Source organism: Myotis brandtii, unplaced genomic scaffold, assembly GCF_000412655.1.
Source record: "Myotis brandtii unplaced genomic scaffold, ASM41265v1 scaffold1102, whole genome shotgun sequence".
Taxonomy (NCBI): Eukaryota; Metazoa; Chordata; class Mammalia; order Chiroptera; family Vespertilionidae; genus Myotis; species Myotis brandtii.
The window spans coordinates 433,557-446,493 of NW_005353757.1; the positions used below are offsets into that span (position 1 = coordinate 433,557).

The following is a 12,937-nucleotide window of genomic DNA, read 5'->3' on the forward strand; positions in this document are numbered from 1 at the left end:
TGATGGCTGTTTGCAGCTGGTCACACCCCCTTCAGGGTGGGGGTCCCCACTGGGGTGCCTGGCCAGTCTGGATGAGGGGCTGAGGGCCGTTTTCAGGCTGGCCTGCTCCCAGTCTCTCCTTTTTTTCTTTTATTTCTTTTATTCTGGGATTTATTTACCTTCTATAATTGAAACTTTGCTGCTTTTGGAGCTGTTGCTTTCAGAGCTCAAAGCCGGGCCGCAGCAGGCGGGGAACCTTGGCTTCCTCCATCACTGGAGCAAGCAAACCTCCTGCTCGCTTCAGCTGTGTGGCTGCCAGCCGCCATCTTTGTTGGCAGTTAATTTGCATATCTCACTGTTTAGCCCATGGGAAGCATAGCGGAAGTACGGTTAATTACCCTTTTTGTCTTTTATTAGATAGGATATCTAGGACAGTGGTTGGCAAACTGTGGCCCCTTGAGTGTGGCTCTTCCACAAAATACCACGTGCAGGTGCGCACGTACAGTGCAATTGAAACTTCGTGGCCACACGCAAGGGGCCAAAGAGCCGCATGTGGCTCGCGAGCCGCAGTTTGCCAACCACTGATCTAGGACACTGAACCCTGGGGATTAAAAAGGTGAAATGCTACCTTATTATTTAATAGCTTAAGTAAGAGCAAACCATCAGAATTTCATAATCTCTTTCATAACACTTCCCATACTTAGAAATTTTCTTAAGTACCCACCACCACCATCACTTCCTCCCATAGACTAGCCCTGGGGCTATTACAACATCAGGAAGGAATATGCTGGCATTGACTAGGAGGAAGAAACAGAGGGCTCTTAATCCCATAGAGCCAAATTCTGCCCCACTTTCTTATACCCAGAGTTAGTCTCAGCAGTAGAACTCAAACTAGCTCTTCCCAGCAGATATAACAGGAAGTTATCCCATAGTCTGAGCCTGGTTTCTCTCTGCAAGGTAAGCCAACTTTTATATATACTACTTTTGTCCCAAGAATCTATTAGCATTTAAGGGCAAACTTACTCTTTTTACACATTCTAAGTGACAAAAATAAAAGGATAACTGAACAGTCAGGTTACCTAGTATATGTTACTTCGTGCCTGTCTGCCTGTTACTCTGGAGAATGGAACTACCATGCAATCAGCTCAACTACATGTCAGCCAGGAGGCAAGTGCCTGGCATGCATTGTCTCTTCCAATCTGCAGAGTAGCCCTGGGAAGAGTAAGGCTCTTTAAAGAGTCTACTTTAAAAAATGAAGAAACAAAGAGGTTAAGTAATTTGTCTAAGGATACACAGATGGATACATAGCTGGTGAGTTCCAAAGTAAAATTCAAAGACAAGCTTGTTTGATCAGAAATATCCCACTGTCCTCAAAAATGGCTCACTTCAGGATTGGAAGAACGGAAAAGAGAATGAAAAACTAATTCAGAAGTGGCAAATAATAATGAAGAAAAAATAAACAAGTCAATGCCTACAGATGAGAGAGCAGATAGGAATGAGCTGGCTAGTCCTAATTTAGGGTTCTCAGACTATCAAGAGGTCCCAGTTGCATTGTGCCTTAAGCCCTAGACTATGCTTCTCAAACATCAGTATAAATGCAAATTACATGGGGGTCTTTTAAAATGTAGATTCTGACTCAGTAGATCTGGTATGGGGCCTGAGATGTTGCATGTCTAACCACCTCCCAGGTGATGCCCTTGCTGCTGGCCTGAGGTCACAAGGCCCTACACTCCTACAGATCTTTCATACCCATCCCTGATCTCTACCACTGATCTCTAATTTAATAGCTATTACTTAAGCTATTAAATAATAAGGTGGTGGGCACTTAAGACACTGAGGTAGTGTCTTAGAGCTAAGTCCTTGCTCTCACTCCACAGTAGGAGGAGCTAGAAGAAAACATATGCTGATGCCATTGACCAGGAGAGAGAGTCCTCAGTAACTAATGTTCGTAGAGCACTTCCCATCTACGAGGGAGAGTGCATATCACATACATTCCCCGACATTCTTTTAAAGTCACAACAAGACTTTTTAGTAAGTGTTTTATGCTCCACCTTTACCAAAAAGGAAATTAAAGATTAGTGAGGATAAGCAATCTGCTCAAGGTCAATCTGGCTTTGAACCTGGTCTCTGTGACTCCAAGACCTCTATTCCTAACATTTACTACATTCCCTATATGTCAATAGAATTTTTATAATATATACATATTTTTTCTTTTGGTCATCAGACTACCCTAAAATTTAGGAAAAAAGGAACACATATCACTGCCTCTATTCTATATGTAAAAATAAGGCTGGCCTGAGAAAAATAAGTGATATATTCAAGGTCACACATTGAATACATGGAAAGCTAGGACTCCAATCCAGCTCACATGGTTTACAGTCTAGTGCTGTACCTGGCAAAATAACCAGTCTCTGGAAGTGGAACCAGGCAGCAGTAGTTTTTAAAATTCCTCAGGAGACTCCAATGTGCAATCAACACTGATTATCCTTTCCAAGATTGAGCCCTGAGTAAATTTTTCCAGAAAAACATTGACAGGATTTACCAGCACATGAGTGCATATACCACAAGATATAGTATGGGCAATCATAGGCCTGTGGGTTGGCCTGGTGATCTAACCATAGCACACATATAGTGAATTCTAAACAATCGCCTTCAAATAATCTTTTGAAATACATATGTGCATTGAGCAAAAGTGCTCCTTCATGACTTCATAATAGCTTTTCTTTTTTTTCAACTTAAAATTTGCAGAAACAGAATGCCAGGCTCTGATCTGAAGATCTAGAAACCATGGGGGTTTGAGGTACTGCAGCCTCAAACAGCCTTGGCTTCCAGGGACTTGAGTTGACCTCAATCATTCTCTATCCAGTCTTATGATACTAAGATATATTCTCTAGGGAACACAACTGATTTTCAACAGCTCTCAGCCTGTAGGGATGGGGGTGGGGTGGGGATTAGTGAAGTGGACTGTGATTGTCCTAATTAAAGTCTGTCCAAAACCCTGAGGAACTAGGAGAGGCAACCAGTGACACTCAAAACAATGCAGCCCAGTTTTCTCTGATGCTAATTAAAATAGAGAGATATTCAAACGGACATTGGCAGAGCTTCAAAATATGGCTCTGAATATGCCAAAAAGATGATTTCACACCATACAGCTCAGCTGAGTGACATCTAAAAGTATGTGCAAGTATAAAGAAAAAAGGGTTTTCATTATCAGAAGAATCTCTAAATCTGGTTATAATTTGAGTTGAAATTGATGATTTATGGGGGCAATTTCAAACCAATGGCCTAAAAATTATCTTTAAAGAAAGAAATTTCTTCTGTCATTTTCCTTGTTTGGCCCTAGCTGGTTTGGCTCAGTGGGTAGAGTGTCGGTCTGCGAACCGAAGGGTCCTGGGTTCGATTCCTGTCAATGGCACATGTTCAGGTTGCAGGCTTAATCCCCAGTAGGGGGTGTGCAGGAGGCAGCCAATCAATGATTCTCTCTCATCATTGATGTTTCTCTCTCTCTCTCTCTCTCTCTCTCTCTCTCTCTTCCTCTCTGAAATCAAAAATATATTTTTGAAAATAAACTTTCCTTGTTTGTATAAGATATGTGAAGGGAAAATGTTTCCTTTGATGATTACAAATAGGCATTAGGATAACTTATGAGAATTCTAATAGACCAGAGATTTATTTTACACAGAACACACATGCACACACAATCACACCCTCCTGTATTATAGAAATACCTTTGAAATGGTCAAAAAACTATATTCCTACCGATATTGTTTACCTGAAACTCATCCTCCTGTCTTGGAAGGAATAGCTGCTCTGGGCTGTCCTTGCTAAGACTTATTGGTCCAGTGACTCCTTCATCTCCATACACCCAGAGTGTGGCATTGGCTTGAGTCCCTGTGTTTCCTGTCAGCACTAACACCTTCCATTCATCTTCTGACAGAAGAGTCTCACTGCTCTGGAAAGGTCTGACTTCTTCTATGGGGTAAAAAAGCATTAGTGGCAGATCAGGTGCAATGTCAGGCTGACAGGATCCTTTGTCTCATGGAGCCCAAGGACATCAAACAGAGCAGGGAGGGGTGGGGCGGGCAGGGAGGCACCGAACTGCTACAAACTCCAGAGAGCTGATTTGTGCTCCTCTCCTCTCAACAAGGCTCTGGTCAACGGAAACTGAAGAAAATTCAATGAGGACAATAAACATCTGAAATGCCTGGCAATCTCTCACTTGTCCTCAACACTTCAACACGGATGCGTGCTGGAATTTGCAGTCTGTGTCCATAGATTTCTCATAAAGCTGCCTGTCTGGCTCACAGGTTTTTAGACAGAGCTACTGCAATATAAAGTAACAACGAACAGTGGAATTAAAACACATTTTCAAATGAGATGTAAAAATAGCAATTTTTGAGGAGAGAGAAAATTTTTCTGAAATAGTTCTGGGGGCGGAGGGGGGGGGGAGCCCTACTGGAAAGAGCAATGTAAGGATCAGAAACCACAGATAGAATTTTCACAAATGCAAGTGGTTTCTGAAGTGCTTAGAGCAGGTTCATCTGTGGGGGCAGGGACCACATAGCGGCAGTGTGTCCCAAGGCAGCCTCCATCAGCCAGGAGGAGCCAAACAGCAGCTCCTTGTTTGTAAGAGATGCTTATAAAGGGAAGTTCCCAACTTGCTGTCTTCTTTGCACTCTGCTTAGCCTGTTGCCTCATGAAGGAGATACTGGGGAATGTAGTGCTAAGAGCATTGCCCCAGCTACTCTGCATTGGTTGTCTAAATTGCCCCAACATTTGCATGTTAATGCTTAACTGAGATTTCCAGGTAGAAATCATATATTACAGACTTAGGTCATAAATTAAATGTCCTTATGTCAAATGGTTAAAAGGAAGCCAAGACTCTCCCTACATTTAATTATATGGAATGAAATAATAGGCAACCTTAGGAAGCACCTAGGATCTGAGTACAGCATTAGCATGATGACAACAAACCCAGGAAGTGGCTAGTTACTTCTGCTATAATAAACAAATTTTAAAATAAAATAAAAACTATGCCAAAAAGTGTATTTGCTAAGAAAGGACTTACCTTTATCTTTTAGAGGTGCCTCCACTTTACTGTCCTAGATCATCTCTATCACTATAATAGCAAGCTTTTTTTTCAATTATAATAATAATCACCATTTATTAAGCTCCTATTATATGCTAGGCTCTGTGTTGAAGGCTTCATATTCATTTTTTCATTCCATGAAGTAAGTCAAATTATGTTGTCCATTTTAGAATGAGAAAAAGAGATAGAGGCTAAGTAATGTGCCCAAGTCATATAATAAGTAAATAATGAAATATCTAAATCCGAAGCCTCTGTACTTTAATGAGCTGGATAGCTGTTCTGTGTTCATTTAAAGACAGTTCAGCAGGACACAAGATTTTATTCAGTGCTAAGCACTGTCCTAAAAACTTAGCATTCATACCATGTCAACCTTACACAATTCTCACACCAGTCCTATGAGGTACTGTCCCCTATGAGACAGGTCAACAAAAAAGGACTCAGAGGTTAAGAAATTTGCTGACAGCTATACAGGCAGTAACAAAAAATTAAACTTCAAACCCAGGCAGAACAAGGTTAAATCCCACGTCATTCGGGGTGTTATATCAAAGGCAGCTGACCTTTGATATAAAGGTCACAAATATTTTCCCAACAAGACTTTATGGTACAATTTAATTTCCAAATATTTTATGTAAACATCTGACTGTTATTTGTAGTCTATCACAATCAGGAGCCTTGCAAACACACTTGGAATTTCCTCAGAGCCCAGACAACAGCAGTCAGATCTCTACTGATGAAAACTCCACAGGACGTCCATGAGTCCTTCCCAGAGAGTAACTGGTGATCTAGGTCAGCAGGATACTCTTTAGGATGCTAATCTTCTACTTAACATCTTATGAATATCTTTTGCTCAGCTAAAAGGATCATTTTTACTCAATTCAAGAAAACTTTTAGTTCCTATTATTTGTTAGGCACTGTGTTAGGTTCATTGCTTCCTCAATATTAATGGCAGAGATTAAAAGATTGAAAGATAAATAATGACAGTCTCACTCTGGACATACGCACTATCTAGTAGGAAAGGCAGACATATACATATTTGGATTTCAAAGATGCAAACACATGCATAGGAAACAAAAGAAACAGGACAAAGTTCAGATGTAGCAGAGAGTCAATTACTATAGAGTAGCGGTTCTCAACCTGTGGGGCTCGACCCCTTCGGGGGTCGAATGACCCTTTCACAGGGGTCGTCTAAGACCATCAGAAAACACATATATAATTACATATTGTTTTTGTGATTAATTACTATGCCTTAATTATGTTCAATTTGTAACAATGAAAATACATCCTGCATATCAGATATTTACATTACGATTCATAACAGTAGCAAAATTACAGTTATGAAGTAGCAACAAAAATAATTTTATGGTTAGGGGTCACCACAACATGAGGAACTGTATTAAAGGGTCACGGCATTAGGAAGGTTGAGAACCACTGCTATAGAGGGTGGCAGGAAAGGCTCCTAGAGGTAACCTGGGTGCTGGATGTAGAAGGATGAATTAGAATTTTTAGAAAGTGAAGGGAAGGGTATTTCAGATAAAGGGAATACCTGTCCAGCATGTACAAAGACTTGTAGTAGCAGGCATTATGAAAGAACTACATTAAGTGAGATGTGCTTGAACAAGACAATGAGATCATGAAAGGCATTGGGCAAGTTGGAAATTGGCACACCTTTGTGCAGACAACATGGAATAAGTCAAGATTCTAAATTATGGTGGTGACATGCTCTGAGTATTAGAAAGATCTGTCTGAAACAGGGCGGGCTGTATAGAGCAGGGAGAGACTGAGGCAGGAAGGCCAGTGAACAATATAAAATGAAAAGACAAATGGGTCAAGATACCATGGTTACTTGGTTTTAGTTTTTGGGTATCCAAATATGAACATATGCACGCATGTGTGTGTGTGTGTGTGTGTGTGTGTGTAGCCTGTTTGTTTGATTTAATCTGCAAACATGTTATGGTCTCTAAAGTCTCTTCTTGCTATAACATTTGCACAAACATAACATATTTGCACAAACATAATCCTCAGGGTGCACTCATGTTTCAAAATTCATGACTTAATATTATGTAATTTATAATATAGAACAATGAATTAAAGTTTGTGCTGTTATCAATTAAAAATGAGTTCCATCTAATACCCTGCTCTTTTGGAAATGAACCAAAATCCATTAGTCTCAGATAATAAATTTATCCATTTGAAAACCATAAAAGCAGTTGCTTTTGTTGACTAGAGTTTTAAAATATTCTTAGATGGGAGACTATTTTATGGAGATTCTGATTTCATCATCTGACTCATTCAGGGGCTCCCTAAATAAAATAATCTATAGTACCTAAAACTTACTCGGATGTCTCAAAGATGTTCTTCATGAGGGTGACAGAACACTTTTTTTATTGATTAAGTTATTACATATGTGTCCTTATCCCCACATTACCCCCATCCTCCCCACTCCTGCCCTCACCCCCCTGTTGTCTGTGTCCATTGGTTAGGCCTATATGCTGACATATAAGTCCTTTGGTTGATCTCTCTCCCTTCCCCCCACCCTCCCCTACCTTCCCTCTGAGGTTTGACGGTCTGATTGAGAACACTTTAATTAAGCACCACTCAAGTTGACTCAGTCAATATAAAGTAAAATAAAGCTAAGCTACCTCTGGTGTTGTTGATCTCCTGAAGCTCTGAAAAAAATTTTTAAATTACACATAGACATAAATAACAAATTAGCTGATTCCATACATAGTTCATGGGTTGGTCAAAGTTGAGGTCAACTAAAGGCATGAATCATTATCAGAAAGTGTGGGCATAAAAAGACAAGTCCCATAAACCTTTGTGTGCTTTTTCAAGACAGTGTTTAAGAAGGCTGATTTACACTAAAATGTAAAGCAGAAACTGAAATCAAATGTCCCTTAATTTTGATAGTACAGTATCACAAAAATGATTATTATTTAACCCTATTTTTTAAAATGTAAAATAATCTGGAAAAAATATAAAAAGTTAAACCATTTTCTCTATAGGTATCGTGCAATGCAAAAGTATCTATTTCTAAAAAACTAACACAAACAGTCTTGTTTTATTCATTAATTTGTCAGTTTCTTGGTGTAAGGTATAGTAGGCTTTTATAGAGAGCACTGGAAGCACAACACTGATAGGAATAGCTAACAGAAAATAAGATCAAGTAATCAAGGCTATCTCAACATGCTAAAATATTGGACTGATACCAAGAAGAAAAAGTATAATTGTTATCAAGGTAAAGGCCTAAATTTGGTTTCAAAATCAGTTACAGAATATTGTATATACAATACCCTAGTGATCTTAGTATATACCAAGAGTCCAATAAAGATGTGCTCCAAGCAATATTATATTGACAGATATATGGAGTCCACATTAAAGAAATACCATTTTTCTAACTGTCCTGATTAAATGAGAAGACAGTCTCCTATTTAGACTCACACGTTAAAATATATATGTACTATATATAGATGTGGTATTATAAGTTCTAGATCTTTGTCTTCTTTTTTTTCTAATACATGAGCCTTTTGCAAACAGATGACAAGTTTATTTATCATAATCTAACCCCCAAATTACATACATCTTGCCCCATCCTAAAGGTAGACTGACAAACATAATCTCATTCTTCAGGAATGGATCGTTGGTTTTAATGTCTTTAAAATATAAAATAAGCTTTATAAGTTTTCTAAAGTATTTTTCAACTAATTTAATTTATTTTTATATGAATTAATACAAACCAAATCTATCTAGCATAACAGTTAAAAAGCAAATCAAAGAGGAAGGTATTTCTCACAATAAATAAGTGTTAACTACTACAGATGTTTGATAGAAGTAGAAAGAGAATCATGATCTGATCACTCAGTAATGAATCAGTCTTCTAAGTAATATTAATCTGTAAAGACATTTTTGCCCACCTGAGGGATACTTATAAAAAACCATTTCTACTGCAATCACAGAAGGCAAAATTTAAACAAATCATGGGGATTTTGTAGATGACATTTGCATTAGGAAAGCTTTATCACCTAGATTTTCAGGATTTAATGTCTAAACACAAGGTATATGCTATATCAATGCTTCAAATAGTTAATAAATTAAACAGCTTAATTAATAAAGTTAAGTCTCCCTTTTCTCAGTTTCTGGCCCATTCTCCATTTCTATTGCCATTAACTAGTATTGCCATAACATGTAGTATTGCCATTAACTACAATAAAGAAATTGTGTCTTTTTATAATGAATTAATGACTTAAATTTTATGTTGTGCCTAGTATGCCCTGGATTTTCCTTCATAAGACTCAACAATCTCACTTCTGGGTATATACAGGAATATTATTCAGCCATGAGAAAGAAGGAAATCCTGCCATTTGTAACAACATGGGTGGAACTTGAGGACATTACGCTAAGTGAGATATAAAGACAAATACTCTATTATATCACTTACATGTGGAATAAAATTTTAAAAAGCCAAACTTGTAAAAACAGAAAGTAAAATGGTAGTAGCAACAGCAAGGGTTGGGAGTGGGAGAAAAGGGAGAGATATTTAAGGGTACAAACTTGAAGCTAGTAGATAAATAAGACCCGGAGATCTAATGTATAGTATAACAATTATAGATAACATCTTATTATAAATATCAAACTTACTAAGAGACTAGATCTTAATAATTCTCATCATAAAAAAAGAAATGATCATTATTGACATGATAGAGGGGCATCATAGTGCATAAACGTATCAAATCAACATCTTGTGCACCTTAAATTTTAGAGAAAATTAACAATGGTAACATTTCTTAAATGTTTACGCCAGAACAAGTTTTCACAAAATACATAGATTTTTTTCTCTTAAATGTTTTGCTACTCATAAAAATGTATCCACTCCCAGAGATTTCAGCTAGCATGCTATTTTCAGCCAAGTCAAATTCAACTTGAAGTGGCCATCCCAGATTCCATACCTCCTGACACAAGATTGAATTCTCCCTCTGAGAAAAATTTTAACAAAGCACATGTTTCTCACGCAATGTGATTTGTCCCACTGCTCCATGGATTCATGACATGACATGGAAATATAACACTGGGCCTTGTCCATACAGCAAAAATCAAAAGGCTCATTTCTCTTTTCTCTGGTTGATACAATAGTATCATAGGGCTGTCAGAAAGAGACATCTATTTTCTGTTGCTATCTGAAATAAAAAAGAAAGCACACCCAATAACTGATTTTCAAAAAGCACTTTTTTAAAGGTAACATGATAATTTATCTATTTCTCAAGATGGGTTTAAAAAATGTTTCAGACACAGTGGTCACTATGTCAGTTTACCCAAAGATGACTAGATTCTGATGCACAGAATTTGTCAGATATCATTCATAGAAGATAATACATTTAAGAGCGAGAAAAATGATCAAACAGACTAAAACTAGAAACTAAAAATCCAAACCTCTCAGGCCTAGAACACTTTATTGATGCCTCATTTTCTATATCAGAGAAATGGAGGAGATTATTTTTGTTGTTTAGACTTTGGCGAGAATTTGCTGTTATTTATAAAATATATTCGTAAGATATTTTGTAGGTAATAGTCCAATGTGATGTCATAATTTAATGCTACCTTCTTTTCAAGTCATTGTTCAGGAGTGATAATTGAATTCAAGGTAAAGAAATAAACACATCTATAATAATAAAAGCGTAATATGCTAATTAGACCAGACGTCCTCCTGGACATCCTTCCTTCCGGACAAAGCCGCAGTGGGTGGGGGCCACAGCAGAGGCAGGAGAAGCCCTGGCTACAGCAGCGGCAGCGGCAGGTTGGGGCTGGGGCCAAGGACCTTACATGATTTTCGTGCATCAGGTCTCTAGTTTTTAAATATATTTATGTTTTGCAATATAGAGCCCAAGCATAAAAAAGGTAAGATAATAGCTTCAAAGCTAGTTCATGTGTTATAATGTAACCTATATTATAAAAATAACTTGGTGTTCTTCTTGAGGTGTTCACAAAGAACCAGTGCAGACAAACAAACCGAAAGAAGAAGAAAAACAAAAGACAAAACTGCTGCTTACTTGCAGTTGAAGAAAGCGAGGAACATCTGGCCTCAGATTCAGGTGGTATTTCTTGCTGGTGTTTTGACTCCTGGATCTTTTCCTCTTCTTGGCTGGGTGTTGCAGACATACCCATTGGGTTTTCTCTGCCAACTGAAATTAAGATTTTAAAAGATATCATCCTTTTAAAATCACTTGTTTCTCACCATATGTTTAAACTATGCAAGTTTAAGTTTTGATATTGTTTCCATTTCAATGCCTAGTCAAATCCTTTTACTCTGTATTATATAGTTACCAGAAAATGACTTTTTACTCTTAGCAGCAGGCTGTGCGTGAATGGTATTCCGTTAAAATCTACTCACTGCTTTATAAATCAAAGCAATAATTTAATGTCACAGTATGAATCAAATGACTTATTCAAGATATTTTTTATAGATTCTAACAGGAACTCCTTTGATAATCTGCTACTTTGCCTTCATCAAAAGGGTAAACTGACTAAAACATCATTTAAACAATACTTCATGTGGCTTTACTAAAATATGAGAATCAAAGAAATATACCTATACCTAGAAATGAAGAAAACATTCGCTATTGTACTGTCTTTTATTTTGAAACAAGTTGTTTTGGTGTCTTGTCAGTAACAGATATCCCCAACCTAGCTGAATAATGACTCCAATTTTATAGTCCATGCTCATGAGTACTATTTGTATTTAGAACTTCAAAGTTTAAGTTTGTGTTTTATTCTTAGGGATTAGTCATAGTACAGCCATTTTTAAATTATAGTAATTCAAACTATGACTGTCAGAAAATAGAGGGATCATCAACAACAACAAAAATTATACAGATGTCTGATTCTATATAATCAGAAATAATAGCAGCTATTTCTTGATACCACAATTGCAGTCAATAAGTTAAGATGACTCATAAAATATATGTTAGCATGAGAAGGCATAACCTCAGAGGTATGGCTAACAGGAATTAACAAAACTTAATCTTATGGAGTTATAACACTGGTGTCTGAAGACTGCCCATGATGATATCGTCATGTATATCCTTAAAGGATTATAAGATAAAAATTCAGATAATAATACGCTTTTTAACACCAAACCCTGTAAAACATGTTTTTCCATATGGTTTATTTATAATGCAATGCTTAGATAGTAGAGATTGATGCTGGTAAAAAAAAAAACAAAAAAAAAAAACCACAACTTTAAAACATTAAAAGGAAAATCAGGAAACAGGAAGTGTGTATGCTGAGGATAAATTAACTCGTGGAGAAGAAAGAAAAAGTATAATTTAGGGTACATTTTATTATGACCCAATTAAGAGATCCATAATGCCCAGGCTGGTGACTCAGTTAGTTGGAGTGTCATCCCAAACACCAAAAGGATTGCAGGTTCGAGCAGGGTCCAGGCATATATGGGAGACTATCAATCCATGTTTCTCACATCGATTTCCCTCTCTCTCTCTCTCTCTCTCTCAAATCATTTAAAATAAAAAGATTTTAAAAAGAGATCCATAATTAAGGATTTTCATTATCTTATCTAATAAAAGAGAAACATGGTAATTATCGTACGACCACTACCCTTCCCATTGGCTAATCAGGGTGATATGCAAATTAACTGCCAGCCAAGATGGCGGCCGGCAGCCAGGCAGCTGGAAGCGAACATGAGGCTTGCTTGCTGCAGTGAAGGAGGACTCCAACATTCCCTGCCTGCCTTGCCGGCCTCTGAGCTGGCAGTTTGAAACATTGTAACAAATATAGAAGCTAAACAAAACCCCAGAAACCAGCTTTCAGCCGGCCGGGATCTCAGAGCTGGAGATGATACAGTGTTTCGATTATAGAACC

At 37.6% G+C, this 12,937-nt stretch overlaps 1 protein-coding gene across 1 annotated transcript in view; it reads right to left on the reverse strand.

Moving 5' to 3' along the window:
- LOC106726965 overlaps nt 1-12,937 on the reverse strand; it is a 56,458-nt gene that overhangs the window by 21,771 nt on the left and 21,750 nt on the right. The window contains exons 7-8 of the mRNA XM_014543858.1: nt 11,110-11,241; nt 3,752-3,951 (exon numbers count right to left, since the gene is read on the reverse strand). Of these exons, the coding sequence (XP_014399344.1) occupies nt 3,752-3,951; nt 11,110-11,241 (332 nt within the window). The remainder of the gene's footprint in view (nt 1-3,751; nt 3,952-11,109; nt 11,242-12,937) is intronic.